The sequence below is a fragment of the Solea senegalensis genome, linkage group LG2 (assembly GCF_019176455.1).
Source record: "Solea senegalensis isolate Sse05_10M linkage group LG2, IFAPA_SoseM_1, whole genome shotgun sequence".
NCBI classification, from domain to species: Eukaryota; Metazoa; Chordata; class Actinopteri; order Pleuronectiformes; family Soleidae; genus Solea; species Solea senegalensis.
In genome coordinates, this window is record NC_058022.1 from 26,468,099 (window position 1) to 26,483,513 (window position 15,415).

Here is a 15,415-nt window from a genome sequence, read left to right on the forward strand (position 1 = left end):
GATTTTGGACGACATACTATATATGACATTTTTGTCTCATTTTGGACGACATACTAATTTATGACTTTTTTGACTGATTTTGGACGACATGCTATACTATGACTTTTTTGAAAAAAAAAAAAGTCAGTTTCAGGATCTTTGGAAATAAAATGGATTCTTCTAAGACATTACTTAAATATAATCTTTATTTTGTGTTTACATTTTTTTATAAGGTAAGTTGCACAAAGTTTAACAGCGTTTTTTTCTTGAAGAATGCCAGGTCACAAATATCAGGACCAAAAGAAACTATTTTTAACCAAAAAGACATTTACAGATATGTTTCAATTCACAGCCAAACCAAACTCTGCAAATGCAGAGACACATGCGCCTGGTCTATTGATTAGGACTAAACTACTGGTAAGCTATTATACATAAACTGAAATGCTACTAATTTACAAATGTCATCATACGTACATAAATACATAAATACACAACATCCACTTATGAGATGAGTAGAGATTCTTTCTGAATCCCAAGAACCTCTAAAGAACAAATCTGCCACCCTGACATAAACACAGTGACTTAAAAAACAAAAAAAAATGTCTTTGTGGTTCTAAAATTGGTCACTTGTAGCTTTGATTCAAAGATACTTTGTGCCACATGAAGCTTCACCTTCATCATTCTCACTGACGTGTGCAAACATCTGTTACAATATAAATAATACACTACAGTGAGAATGATTCATGAATTATAAACAGATCTACAAAAACAGCATCATCTAAATGTTGGAATAATGTGTAAGACTCAGCACCACACAAACCACACTATATGTGTGTTTGCCTATGTAGAGAACAAAGGGCCAGTAGAAGCAGCAGTGAAGACAGGGCCAGTGTAGAGTCCTGGTCCATCAGCAGGAACCTGGCAACAAAAAACAGGTCTGAATACACTATATTAGATTGAACGGTCCGGTTTATTGGAGTGTGGTTTTATGAGGCACTGACACATTATCAATAAATGCACCTCTGCACTGAGAACCAGCTTAAGGCAGTTTGTTTCACTTTGAAAACCACTTATTCTCCCACGCCAACGTTCAAAGACTTTTACCATGGCACACAAGAGTAATGGCTCTGCTACTGCCTCCATCAGTTAGTAATAAATAAGTTTGTGGCTGTGGTGTTTGAAGTATTTCATTCAAATGCACCATAGTGACAAAAACTTAACATATAAGTTAGCAATAGAACAGCAGTTCCTGTGTTACAGATGACTTAAAAACAATGATTTTCTATGAGCAGTTAAAACAGCTGGAAAAGGCTGTCAAACAACATAAAGTGGGGAACTATTTTATTGTTTATTATTTTAACTTAAGATGGAGAAGATTTTATTCATCAAAACATTAGTTAAGTGGCTAAAAATCAGTTTTTCCTTGTGTCCCAAGCAGCTGACAACCATGTTTCCAATGACCTTCTCACAGGCTGGTTGTTGTGTTAGGGATGTGCACAACCCCATCAACACTGACTATCTATCAGTACCATAAACAACCACACTCCAAAACCTGAAATGTTACTTTTATAGTATAGTATCAGTCATTAAGGTTGAGATTTCCTTCCATCTGAAAGTTTTACAAATGTTTCATTCTAAATAAAAATAATAATCATGTTTATACAATAAAACATACACACAAAGATAGCTGTGCATTCAATATGGCACCATGGGTCCTGATGACTTGACCACATCAGCTAACTAATGGCGTGTTTCCACTAGCTCGACTCGCCTTTTGCTTTTGCATTAGCGATAGTACCTGGTACATTTTTAGTACCTGCTCAGGCGAGCTAAGCCGATAATATGCTTGACGTCTTTAGACAGGAAGAGGCACAAAAATCAAAACGGAACAATGGCGAACTTTATCACAAACCCTGCCGCTGTATTCAGTAACGGTGTCAGACGGAGTATGTGCTCCGGTCATGCAGGAAGTACTGAACAATCCTGTGAACAGATCTTTTTAATGAACTGATTCTAATGATTCAAATACATCGAAAACAACTGCTTTACAAGTCCCTAGTTTGTGTGAGTCACATATAAAACAAAGTCACGGCAGTTTCATGCAGCCGTGCTGTGATGACTCCGCCCACGTTAAGGAGGTAGTATATGGTAGTAATGGAAAACCAACAAAACCGAGGCGAGCCGAGGCGGTACTATATAGTGGAAAAACGCCACAAGGGAGGAAACTTCGTCTTCATACAAACATTTAGCTACTGTTTGACAGTGGTGTTTTTATTTTGTCTGCTGGTTTCACTGCCTCAGTCAAAGATAGAAATTCCATGAAAAATATTATTAAAATAAGTTTAGTGAGTTCAGAGTGAACCAAAAAGATTTTAGTTCTGTCTGATAGTAATTTCCTATTGCTGTTTTTATATTCATATTACTGAATGGGCTCATGACACACAAATGGAAAAACCCAAAATAAAATTTTAGATGCTTATTATTATTATTATAATAGCTGAATAGCTGAATGTCAGTGAAATGTCATTAGTGCTAAACAGCAACAGTGAAAGTGAAAGAAACCAGTTTTTTATGTTACCTCTCCCAGAGCCTGCAAGGCAACTGTAGCTGCCATGGCCTTGGCATGTTTCTTGTTTGGGCTTGCTGTCTGTGGTTGGTAGTCCACACCATTCAATGTGACCTGGAAACAACACAACGTGGGGACAGAATTGAAAGAATATTGATTAAACCTATGAGAATTAGAACAAGGATGAGAAAAAGTTCCTCTGAAACTCATGTACACTTATCTTTTAAAGCATAAAGAATATTTAATTGTGTGGATAAACCCTCTATATAAGGTTAGTTGATAAAAAGAAGCAAGACAGACACACAAAATCAAGATGACCCACCTTGAAGAGAAAATTCTTGCGATGGTCAGGACCACTGTGGTGAACCATGACAAACTCAGGCTGCATGATCCGCCTCTTGTTGCACAGCTCAATGAGAGCGGACACTGGGTGTTTACCTGCGCACACATATAAATGCAGAATCTGAGAAAGGGGAACTGAATTTAGGTTTATTTTTTATTTTTTACTGTACATGCTGTGACCATGTCTGCTGTGTTTCTGTTACCCATTAGATCCTTGGTTACCACCAGTCCTCCCGTCTGCTTCTGTGGCTTCTCTCCTTCAGCAACCAGTCCTGACAAACAGAGACGACCGTTCCACCATATGAAAATCTGCACAAATGTTTAAGCTAAATATATAAGAAAAGGAGAAAAAAAAATTATATTCTTCGGCCACAAACCTTTGCGGTCCACTTTGAAGTCAATGATAATTGGCTCCACGGTACCCTCACGGTTCCTCCCCAGGCCCTCCCCCGTCCTCCAGCCCATCTTCCTCATCAGGAACTCCCCCACACCCCCTGATACTGGAGCCGCCCTAAGGAACTGGTCCTAGCAGAGACACAGAGACATGACGTATACATTAGGGAACAAACAGGGAGTGTGACAATGCTTGTACTGTGAACTAGTATTAGATGTGACAGTGGCTGCAGTGTCCACTGCACCAAGAACCAGTCTGAGAGACAGAGGCTCACTCTCACTGAAGCAGGAACATATCTATATATGATAACTATAGTGCCCCAAGATATTTGTAATGATTGATTTGAATGGAACACAGTTACATTTTGATTTTCTCAATAGATTTTGGTACAGGAAGTGAGCGGTTTACGAAGTGACTTCATATTGCAGTCAGAAAAAAGGCTCTCTAATGGCAAGGTATAGCAGTGGACATATTAAGATGGCATTCACTTAAGCAGGCATAAATCTTATAGGTAAGATTTTTTTCTGTTTGTCAATTCTACACTTTTCTATATGCATATTCATGATTTAACCCTCTTACCTTCTTCAGCCATGCTTGTGGTCCACTGTTGGACAGCTCCTCTGAGGTGAGGACCTGTGCTCCAGTAGAACCAGTAAAGAGACCGGGGACAGTGTTGGACTGGGCCCACGCATCCACCTATGACAACAGGACATTTTCATTAGATCAGAGTCAAAGTGTTCATCTGGAAAGTGACAACGGAATGTGTCATCACTAAACAACAACTGTGAGTTACTAAAAGAAGACAGAAAGAAAATCTCAAAATTAAACCGAAATGTCTGGAATAAGACAAAAAGACAAAACCAGCATATAATCTTTGAGTATTTTGTTCTTATTCCCATTTTCTTTTACGTAATAAGAGCTTCTATTCACACAGTATACTGTAGGTCTTCACGGGGTTAAGATCGGGACATAGAGCAGGGTGAATTCACATTCATTTAATTATTTTTACAGTCAGAGTTCAAGTTTTTGGGAGTTGTTGTATAAGGTACTAAGGTACAAAGTCAGTAGTAAACTGGCTGAAATCAGTTTTCTCACAATAACGCCTTGTCATTTGTTATACTGATTTCATGGATAAGTAATAAAAATTATAATAATTATTTTTTATCCATCCATCCATCCATTTTCTACTGCTTTATCCTCCACATGAGGATCACAGGGGTGCTGTGACATCTCATTACTTTTTATTTATTCAGGGAACCTCACTGCATAGATCATAGTCAAAGTAAAGAACACAGGGGAGATGTCAGAGGCAGGAAGTGTACTGTACCTGCTCTTGTGCTCGGTTGAGCATGCAGATCGCACTGACATCATATGGATTCTCAGCCAAACGCCTCTGAGCTTTGATTCTCTCGGTTACAGCCTGAGAGATATCTACTGGCTGCAAAGAGAGATTGTTTTTAAAATGCTACTTTACAAGCATGTAGTGGTGTATACAATCACAAATGTGAGTAAACAAACACATTTCTCACCTGCTGCACTGGGTCAGGAAAAACGCTGTCATTAACGGGTGCTGGTTGTTCAACAGCCTCTGGTGACCCTGCTGCCACTGCCACAGCTTTGGCTGATGAAGACGAGGTGGCAGATGTTGTGGGAATGTGACTCTGGGCCTTCCTGGAGGCACCTGCAGTCTTGTCTGCTGTTTTGTCCACTGGAACCCATTCTCCGTAGGCACCCAATGTCTCGCCCTCCTTGACATTACATTACAGTCATGAGGCATAATAAAATCAATATATCTTTTATGTATAATTAGTAAAAGTAACACAAATCAGGAATAATCTTCCAGTTCCTGACTGCAAAATTACTGCCTAAACCTCCCAAATCCTTTTCAGATGTGTCAAAGTGAAAAGTGACAAAAACTTGACTAACAAGAGAGCAGTAGACCACCAGCTCCTGTGTACCTGTGAGCTAAAAATGTTGATTTTCTCTATGGACTTTGGGTCCAAGAAAGATGAACATATTCTTAAGATATCACAGACTTAAACAGCAGCATTTTGAATGATATTTTCATTCGGTGGCTAAAATCTGTTCTTTCTTGTGTTCCAACTTGCAGCTGTTTCTCGGTGCAGGGGGTGCACACAGCTCAATCAGTGCTGACAATGTGTCATTGCCTCACAAAACCACACTAAAACGGACCTTTTAAATCATATTATGACTAAAATCCAATGTGCAACTTTTCTGACCTTCTTCCGATGCTGGGACCCCGAAGACACGGGAAACTCCTTGGCTATGCCGGCATCACTGCGCACTGTAGGACGAACTGCTGTGTTCTGGAGGAAAATCAAAAGAAAACATGGTCATTATTTTACAGAAGAATGAACATGCTGTCTAGCAGAATATGAGCACTGTGTATAAATTAACCTGCATGAGATTATATCAGAGACTTGTGCTAATTAACTCAAAGCAGCAGGTATAATTTTGGACTGTGCCACACTATTAATGTTCACAGTCAGGGTTAATAAACAGTTTTCAAGCAATTTTGAGGTCAGTTTTCATGCTTTTCCAGCACCTTACAGCTGTGGCAAATGACCATTTAACTATAAGAATACATATATACATATTCAGAATTATTATTTCAGGGTTTTCTTTTTTTTATCAAATTGAGATGTCATTATGCTACAATAAATCAAAAGTGGACTTTGAATTTCATTTTGACTTTGACTTATTTTGTTCCTCCATCTAATAAGCAAATTACTAAGTCAGATAGCTATTTGCTGCAAAAGATATAGAGTCATTATTTTAAGCATTTTCAAGCACATTTCTAACCTTGAAAACACAACAGTCGAATTCAAGAATGTTCAAGGATTTCAACATCTGTACGAACCCTGTGCACTGGGTGCAGTGGAGTAATAAATATGCTCTCCAGCACTCACTCACACCACTAGTTTCATGCTAACTGCTCTGGTTCTGGTTCTTCTCTATAACTAGTTCTGGTCTTGTTCAGAGCAGGTTCAGCCACACATAAAGAGTGACATATAAACTTATGTGTGTATTGGGAGTTACATTGATGTTGAAGCTGATGGCTTTTTGCTCCCGAAGAGCTGATCCTCCAAATGGTTTCCCATCATCCTCTTCATCTGACACATGAGGAACAGCCACTGGCAGCTCTCCTTTACTGTCCACAATCATCTTACATTTCTGCAAACACACAAACAGCAAATAAGCTCCAAGCCGCATCAGTACCAGTTTACACAGACTTTTTTTCCAGACCCGTATTACATGGGCATTTTGACTGAAAAATAATTACATTTTCAAGAGGCCAAAAAAATATTTGTGAAGACCTGTGTGACCTTGACCTTCAACTACCCAATACATTTGAGACAGCCACAACATTATATGACTCTCTCAAGGCATTCATTAAATAACACACTAACACGAGCGTGAAAGTGCCCTTAACCACTGACAGCCAAAATAAAATCAGTTAATCCTCAAGCCCACATCAGTGTTTGTGCCAAATGTGAAAGGATTTCCTTAAGATGGCACAACGGACATAAAGATGAACAAACCCTGGCTACAGCTACATCCAAAGGCAAAGACACATAAAGTTCCACTGTGTAACCGAATACACCATTTTGTGTGAACTCATCTGACAATGGCTTGGATGTAACAGACATATGTTTATATTGAAAAAGTTACACACTTATGTGGCAGGTACAGTATTTAGAGTGAAACCTCAGTAAGTTATACATTATGTTACTGTGTTTTTCCCTTACATCAGTAAACTCCTTGATGCTGATGGTGTTGGCCTGCTTTGCCACTTTCCTCTTCACTTCCTCCAAAGCAGCCATGTTGGGCTGAGCAGCAGCAGCAGCAGCAGCAGGGGGAGGTTTGTTGGTTATAGAGGGTAGCGCTAGCAGTGAAGACAGAGAACCCATGTTTGACAAGGCTGCCGTCATGGTGGCTGAAAGAGACACAGAGAAACACAAACATTTAAATGATAATATAGAGCCTTAAAGGTAGAGTTTCGGATTTATCAGAAGCATGGTTGTATGATGTACAGACAGAACGACGATAGGAATCAAAATCATACCGGCAGTCATACTGGCCACTGCGGCGTTCATAGCCATACTGGGCAGAGTCAGGGGAAGCACTGTGGACCTCAGGCTGGCAGGAATGGGCATACCTGCTTTGGCACACATGGCAGCAGCATTGGCCTTGGCAATTTCCAACAGCTGCTCCTTATCTGTGGGAAAGAACGTAATTCAAAACATAGAATTTGTGAATTTAACAGAAAATATTTAAATATTTAGCATAAACTAACAAAAGAAAACAAACAAAAAAACAGTTAAACACTGTTACTTTGGGTTAGAGATTAATCGGATCATTATTTCTTAATTAGTCGAGAAAATGTCAATCAGCCAAAATGACACAATGTCCACAAACCAAGATAAGATTTCTTATAAAGCAATGCTCAGATTAAACTGTTAAAATACTTAGATATTTATTTAGTAATTGATTAATAATGAATGCATTGTTGTACTGTTGATGGCGTGTACTGATTGAGGTGTGATTACTCTACGAGAAATAGCAATTCCCCCTGAACGCTTGTCAGTTGTCTGTGGTGTTAAAGTAACTCAACAGAATGCACAAGGAAGGGAAGCTTGAAGCTTTGGACACCTTGATAAAAGTTGGTGAGTTTTCCGTTCTGACAGTGGAATAAGGTTGATGCATGACACAAAACCTCTCTCTATAAATAATAAAGTCAACATGCAAATAAAAAAGCAAGGGGCACAACAGTTTACAATGTCTAATTTCATATTATCTGACCTAGTTCAGTGATGCGGTGAGGACTGTTGCTCGAGCTATCATGTTTCCTTGTAGGGGATCTATCTTTGCGGAGGATGAGTACGGGTGAGTGACTTGGCTCTCGTTTCCAGCGATCCCTCTGACTGTACGGCGCCCTCCTCCGACTCCGTGACGCTGACCTGGAGCGTGAGCGTGACCTCCTGGACGTCCGGCCGCCTGACCTATATAGACGACAGGTAAGCTGATTTATTTTTAGTTCTGTTCAATGTCAAAAAAAACGAACTAGAGAGAATCCAGGTAATTCAACAGTCAAGTCACACTACCTTGATCTGGATTTTGTCCTCCTTAAACGGCTGCGAGATCTGGATCCCCTCCTGTGGCTCCTACATGGGGACCTGGATCTTTTCTTATTTTTTGACGACTTTCCATCTTTGCTCCTCTGTGGAGACTTGGACGTTTTCTTCTTCTTCTTCTTTGCTGGTGATTTTCTGTCTGTGTTAAGGTTTTCTGATGCTTTCAGTTGAGAAATGATGGGCTCAGCAGTCTGCTTGTGTTCAGTCACTATGGACTTGTTCAGTGCAGATTGGGATATGCCACAACCTGCAGCTTTAGTAATAGACAACAGATGAAATTACATAGACACATTTTAACACAGCAAAGCTCATTTATTATGTTTGACTTTGGGTAAGGTAAGAGTTGCCACACAAAGTTTTTTTTTTACTTTACTTTACCTCATTAATGTTTTGATGAGGAAATGTTTTTCATTTTTTTCACATCACTATCTCTGAGCCATAACTGACACTTAGTTCAAATTGTGCAAATAGAGTATGTTTCAACCTTCATTCATTTAATGTGTGGAGTATCAGATGACTCTGAACTAGTTTTCTCAATGACATAAGAATATCTATAAACTTTAGAAGAGAGCTGTGGCAGAGGTGCTACAGAAAAATTCCGGCATAAAAATAAATTTTGCACTAAAAATTCCATATTCAGGCACTCACAAATGGTTATATAAAGGCCTTAATTTTACAACCACCAATGAGTGCCTAAATTTGGATTTCTCATGCAAAAATTTTAAACTTTTCTGATACCTTCTTAATTTATTTGTCTGTTTAAAATAAAGGTTGAGTGTAAAATTTACTTCCAGACAGTGAAATTGTTTTATATTGAAGGAATAGTTCAGGTTATTTAAAGTGTGGCTGTACAAAGTTCTGTCAACGCTGACTGTGCAACCCCCTGTACTAAGAATCAGAATTGGACACAGAGGCAGAGGCCTGTAAAACATGGATGCCAGTAGGGGAACAAGAAAAATAACTTAGGTTTGTCATCTGTTTGATCAATACCAAAGTCCATAGAGAAAATTATGTTTCTAGCTCAATGGGACATGGGAGCTGCTGGTCTACTGCGGTCTCGTTTGGTAGGTTTGTGCCCCTTAGGGTGAATCTGAATGAAAGATTTCAAACACCAAAGTCACAAAAAAGTCTAATTTTAACTTACTGATGGAGGCAGTCGTGGATCAACAACTTCTGTGTGCCATGATGTAAAATCGCTGTTTTTCCCCTATAAAATATGGTGCAAGAGAAAGAGGGGTTTACACACTTCATTTTCCCGGTTGGAAAAGGTGATCTAATGGTGAGATACACCTGAAATCATACTCTTAAGATATCCAGGCATAGAGCCTTTTGCAAAGTGGCTAAAATCTGTTTTTCCTGGTGTTCCCACAGGCAGCCATGTTTTCAGTGAGAGCAAGCCGCCGTGTCTCAGACTGGTTCTTGACGCAGAGGGTGTGCTCAGCGCAATCACCAGTGATGATTCAAAATACCTGAACTATTATTCTAACAGGACTCCGAGCAAAGTATACGTGAGATGACATCAAACAAGTCCTACCTAATTGTTGTGTTGTTTCCTCTGCTTTCTTCTCTGCTGGCATTTTACACTGGTCTTGGTTATGTAACTCTGTAGGCCGTGACTCTGTCAGCTCCTCTGTTTTGATGTTTCTTGGCGTCGGACTGGAGGCCAGCACAGGTGGCTCATGGCTTTTTGAAGGAACCTTAGCGGACACCTCAACAGCTCCTCTCTTCTCTGAGGAGCTATCAGCAGCCAGGGCAACCGAATCAGTAAAGAGTGAAAAGCCACAGGTTCATGATGAGAAGGGAGCTCCATGGATTCAGACGCAATGTTGATTTTCCAACTACATATAGGTGTATAATTACTGTGCTTTTGCCAGTGCAGCATGTGTGGTGTTCAATAACAGATACTGTCAGCAAATTAACAAATGTGAAACACAGGTTCACAATTTAGTTTTCATCCAAGTAAAAAGGTGTGATCCTGATACAACCACATGATTACTACTACCCTGAGAAACATGTGAGAATACGTGAAATCTGAAATGTTACATCATCAGTGTTGTAATGAGGTCTTGACACATAGTCAGCATATAAGAATACTGTGCACATCCTGTGCTGAGAAGCAGCTATAGACAACCAGGCATATTGACTAGTGATACCAGTAAAAAAAAAAACCTACTAATGTGTGTAAGACATGGATTATGTGTAAAAAATCATTAGTTGCAGCCCTACTTTACATAACACACAGTTATGAGGCTGCATTTGAAAGAGCTGAAAAATTAGAAGTGGTAGGTGTGGTCCATTATTTAACTGCTTTAATTTCATATTGTTTATATAAGAAAATGAAGTTATTTAAATATGTAATTTAAACTTCAATATTAAGCTTTAAGCCTTTAAGCTTTTCTTCATACCTTGACCGGGTCCTGTGGCATTGTGAACTGGATAAAGAGCGACTCCTTGATCTTTGGTGGTGGTGTCCACACCGTGAACGTGAGCTTCTCCTTACTGAACGGGAATGCGAACGATAATGGGAATTTGACGGTGAGAGGGATCTGCTCCTCCTCCCATGATTCTCCTCATCTCTTCTTCCTTTATTGGAGCTGTCCTGTTAGCAGAGAGTAAATCCTTTAATTCCACTGTTGTAGTAAAAATTTGACATAATTTTAAACTTAACTAAGTCACCTAAACAGTGGATCCAACAAATAACAGAATAACACTTAACTTCGAGGTTACAATAGAGTTGATATTTAAGATTAAATTGATTGTTCAGGTTATTTCAAATGTGGTTGCATAAGGTACCCCCCCATGCTCATGAAAGCCTGAGAGACAGAAAACCTGGTTGCCAGAAGAGACACAATGAACAAAAACCTCATCGTAAAACAGCCTTTTCCAACAGGAAACTGAATTTTGTAAACATTCACTCTCCTGCACCAAGGACCATCTCACCTGTTTGGGGATTATATCAGGCAGCTCCTCTCGTCGTCTTGGCGAGGAGGCTCGACCACATTTACTGTCCCTCGGTCTTGACATGTATGGGGAGTCAGAATCTGATGAGTTGTCATCGCCTTTCCTCTTTCTCTTCTTCTTCTTCCTCTTCCCTGATGAGTGCCGCTTGTGGGACTTGGACTTGCTCTGCTTATCCTCATCTGTAGGTGACATGTTTTATACATCAGAAGACTTCATACCTACAAATGAGATTAAAATGGGGCTTGTTTCCATATTGCCCTGTGTCTGTATGCAAGTCAACCAAAGGTGAAGTCATTGCTCTGGCAAACTCTGAAGAGATTAACTTCAGCAGATCAGTCATGAACAGTTAATTAAATTAAATTAAAAACTACACATAGAATGCACTACACTATAAAACAACATATAGGATAAAGCGCTGCTGATAGTCAAGCATATAATTGTAAAATTAAATATAAAGAAAAAAACACTGGCATTAAATACATGTGAGAGAGTCCTTTCTAAGATTAAAATGGAAAACTTTTTGTATAAATCAATACATATATTGATCATAATATATACAACATAAACAACATGCTTTAACAACCAATTTTATAACAATAGCAGGTGCATTTCATATATCTCAAAACCAGGCAGTGGCATCTCCATCCATACAGAAATGCTTTTTTCTATACAAATGTGAACATGAAAACGTAAGAAATAGTGAGTGTGATGATGTAGATCTGTTGTCAAACTAGCACTTTAGCATATTTAACAACATATCACATTCCTTCCTTCTGACACACCAGTATGCTTTGTTGTGTCTTTCAGTGGATTAGTATTCTAGTGCATTTTCCCACAAGAGCTGATTCACACACAGATCACTGATTAAAATAAAAGAGACTTACCTTGTTCCATATCCACATCTGCTGGTGTTCCTCTTCTGTGAAGCAAAGAAAAATCGGAATAGCCACATTTGAAAACAAGTAATAACAGCAAACAAACAGGAAGAGTTTCAAAATGGCCACCGATGCACAGGATAACCACTATCTTCTCTTAATATCAAACTGATCAAATAATCTGTTGATTAGTTTGGTCTATAAAGTGTCAGAAAATTCTCAAACATGTTGATCAGTGTTTCCCAAACCTCTAAATGATGATGCTCTCAAATGTCTTGTTTTGTCCATAAACCACAATTATTCAGTTTGAATGATTTCTTTGTTGTATGGAGCAAAGAAACCAGACCAAGAAGCTCAGACCGATAAGTCGATTATCAAAATAGTTGACAATTAAGTAATTGATTATTAGTTGATTAATCAATTAAACACTGCAGTGCTAGAATGATGTGACTGAAAATGTGTCTTATATTTTAGCAAACTGTCAATGAGTTAACTTATACAACTTGTCTATGTAATTCTGAAGCACGTCTTCAAAAAACCTTGGTGTAATACACCTTTTACACAGCAGATATTCGTTAACATGAAATATTAGGAAAAACACAGGCTTTACCAATAACATTATTTACGGTCCCACTCTGGTTTTAAGACACCCAGGGTGTTCAAGTATAAGTGTAGGTCACACTAAATACTAGATACTTAAACCTGTAGAAGCTGTTTTTTAAGTCTTGTTTTAAAACTGCATACACGTTTCCTGTATTGTCTGGATGTGTTCCAATAAAGTGATTGGGACATAATTATACTGTATGGTCATTTAACATTGTTAAAACAACAAATCTAATGGCGGACTAAGCTTTTTGCATAGTACCATATATGTAAAATTAGACTGACATTCTGTAGTTCATCACAGCAAATCAATAAGAGATTAGTAAGGTTTGACATAGGATTGAAATCATTAACATTTATTTTCAACTGTACCTACAATTTGTGCTGGCCATGACTCTTCCAACCAATCCATCATTTTGTTCTGCAATGTGCACTCACTTTTTAAAATATTTGTTTTAAAGAAAAAAACTTGGGAGGTTTTATGTTTTTATCAGGGTGTGAGGGAAAATGAATTTTGATTGTTATGTGCTGTATATGTAAGACAACAATTTTGTGATGATTAACATCCACACATTTTGTTTTACCTTGTTTGATGTTTGGTTCCTTCCAGTTCTGCCCCAGACTCTGAGCTGCTTTCCTTTTCGTTCTCTCGGTTCCTTTTCTTCTTCTTACTTTTATGTTTTTTGTGCTTTTTATGTTTCTTCTGTGAACCACTGCGTCTCACGTCTTCCTGCTTCTCTCTGTCTGAGGTGGCTATCTCATCTCTAACCATTTCACTGGCAGCTCCTGCTCCTTCAACAGCTCTGATGGATAGGAGACAGAAGAAAATATGCAAAAATGTAAAAAATATAAAAAAAATATTGTTGTTAAGGAAAGGAAGGAATTTTATTGTCGTCATACAACCGAAATTGCACAAAGAAATTACGAGGGCAGATGGAGGGTTGATCAGAGCCACTGCAACTTAGTGCACTGCCACACAATGGACATAACCTGACTGAATGTGTCAAACATTCTTACGTTTTGATGGCCAGAGGAAACCGGAGAGCCCGGAGGAAACCTACGCAGACACGGGGAGAAAATGAGGAAAGGTCCCAGATCAGGAATCAAACCCAGCACCTTCTTGCTGTGAGGCAGTACTGTTAACCTTAGTAGCGGTTTTAAAAACAAACACACCTCAGACTAGGGGTGGGTCAAAATATCGATTTGGGGATATATCGTCACCCTTCATCGTGCAATCCGATATTCGATAAGCCCAGGAAAATATCCATATTTTAATTAACAAATGAAGGGGCTCTAACGTATACTGTCCCTGCCAATTTCACTTGCCGGGCATTGCTACTCTATGTCTCCTCACAGCGGCGCTGCTCAAGGAAAGGAAATAAAATAGTCTTTATTGTTATTATTATACAACTGAAACTGCACAACGAAATTTTGAGGTCAGATGGATGGCTGATCAGAGCTGCTGCGACTGAGGGCGCAAGGGCCACAAGGGACCAACCTGACAGAATGGTAGGAGGAAACTAGAGAGCCTGGAAGAAACCCACACTCAATTGAATGTGGTAAACTAGGGCGGAAGTTACCTGGCCAAAGAAGAGGGTACAGCATGTTAAGATATGCCCCATCCACATTCAATGCATCGACTTTTTTCATAGACATTTTGTTTTGTTCAGTTAAGACATATATCGAGATACATCACTATAAAACTGTCTTGTAAATGTATTGATTCTCAGAGAACCGTTGTATCATGATATTATTGGTATCATGGACCATGTATCGCGTATCACATCGTGAGGTACCATGCGATTCCCACCCCAGCCACAGTCAGGAACCCGGCTGGAAATTCACGTTTAGAATTGAACCATAAAATTATAAATGTACCTGTTGAATTCTGACGGCTTTATGACCAAACGCACTATCTAACTGAAACTCATGTGCAGGCGGGGTAAATGTTTATTGGTCCTAATTCATAAAAACACATCCGCAATCTAAGAGATAGTAGCCACTCACGCTGAGCGTAAATAAGCAAGCTAACCGGCAAAGCTATGGTGCACTATAAGGCTCCATGTTGTTGCATTTAATACACACACATAGTTGACACACATGCTCCCTTTACAACTGACGGGTTAATGTTTACCCCGCCGGCTTACAAAACAGCCCTGTTATGTCGCTACGTTTAAACGCATAAGTACACATAGCGTTAGCTTATATGCTAGCCAGAGCGGCTTCTGTGGCAGCAAAACATTCATTTTGCACAATATAGCGGACAGTCTAATATTTATCTGTACCAAAATCTCAAACTAAAAAACACATTCACGTACGTTTTGTCTTCATTCTGGTCTTCAATTTCTCTGATTTTACTCAATATGAAGTCCTGAAAGATTTGTTCTATGTTGGCCGCCATGTTTTTTTTTCCTTAGCGTGCATCACAGTTTCAGCCCGTGTATGATCCGTTTCCGCTTACGAATAGTTCCGGAACTAGGGAATGTTCCTTCCCGAATGTTCTAATTAATTACACATAATTGCAAATAAGAAAAATAAA

At 39.0% G+C, this 15,415-nt stretch overlaps 1 protein-coding gene across 2 annotated transcripts; it reads right to left on the reverse strand.

Annotated features, from left to right (window-relative positions):
• Positions 1–167: 167 nt before the first annotated feature.
• On the reverse strand, positions 168–15,299 carry LOC122765169 (protein SON). Of its 2 annotated transcripts, XM_044019295.1 has the most exons (21): positions 15,195–15,283; positions 13,894–13,933; positions 13,461–13,679; positions 12,283–12,317; positions 11,378–11,577; positions 10,843–11,036; positions 9,972–10,174; positions 8,408–8,690; positions 8,106–8,305; positions 7,369–7,521; positions 7,052–7,239; positions 6,342–6,476; positions 5,522–5,608; positions 4,811–5,029; positions 4,609–4,719; positions 3,861–3,977; positions 3,265–3,412; positions 3,091–3,159; positions 2,868–2,983; positions 2,558–2,659; positions 168–897 (listed from the first exon to the last, which is right to left on the reverse strand). In XM_044019295.1, exons 1-21 carry the CDS (start codon positions 15,205–15,207, stop codon positions 820–822), a joined length of 2,910 nt encoding a protein of 969 aa, XP_043875230.1. In that variant the 5' UTR covers positions 15,208–15,283; the 3' UTR covers positions 168–819. The 2 variants fall into 2 exon arrangements, with proteins under 2 accessions (XP_043875230.1, XP_043875229.1); XM_044019294.1 differs by lacking the exon at positions 13,894–13,933 and having other exon boundaries at positions 15,195–15,299.
• Between the last annotated feature and the right edge of the window lie 116 nt (positions 15,300–15,415).

Bases quoted from the DNA above. Each gene is read 5' to 3' on its own strand.
- LOC122765169 (XM_044019294.1), bottom strand. From the start codon at position 15,277: ATGGCGGCCAACATAGAACAAATCTTTCAGGACTTCATATTGAGTAAA. The intron at 11,037-11,377 runs GTGAGATGGTCC...CTCTGCTAACAG, and splicing joins CTGATATAATCCCCAAACAG to GACAGCTCCAATAAAGGAAG. The intron at 4,720-4,810 runs GTGAGAAATGTG...CTCTCTTTGCAG, and splicing joins TTCCTGACCCAGTGCAGCAG to CCAGTAGATATCTCTCAGGC.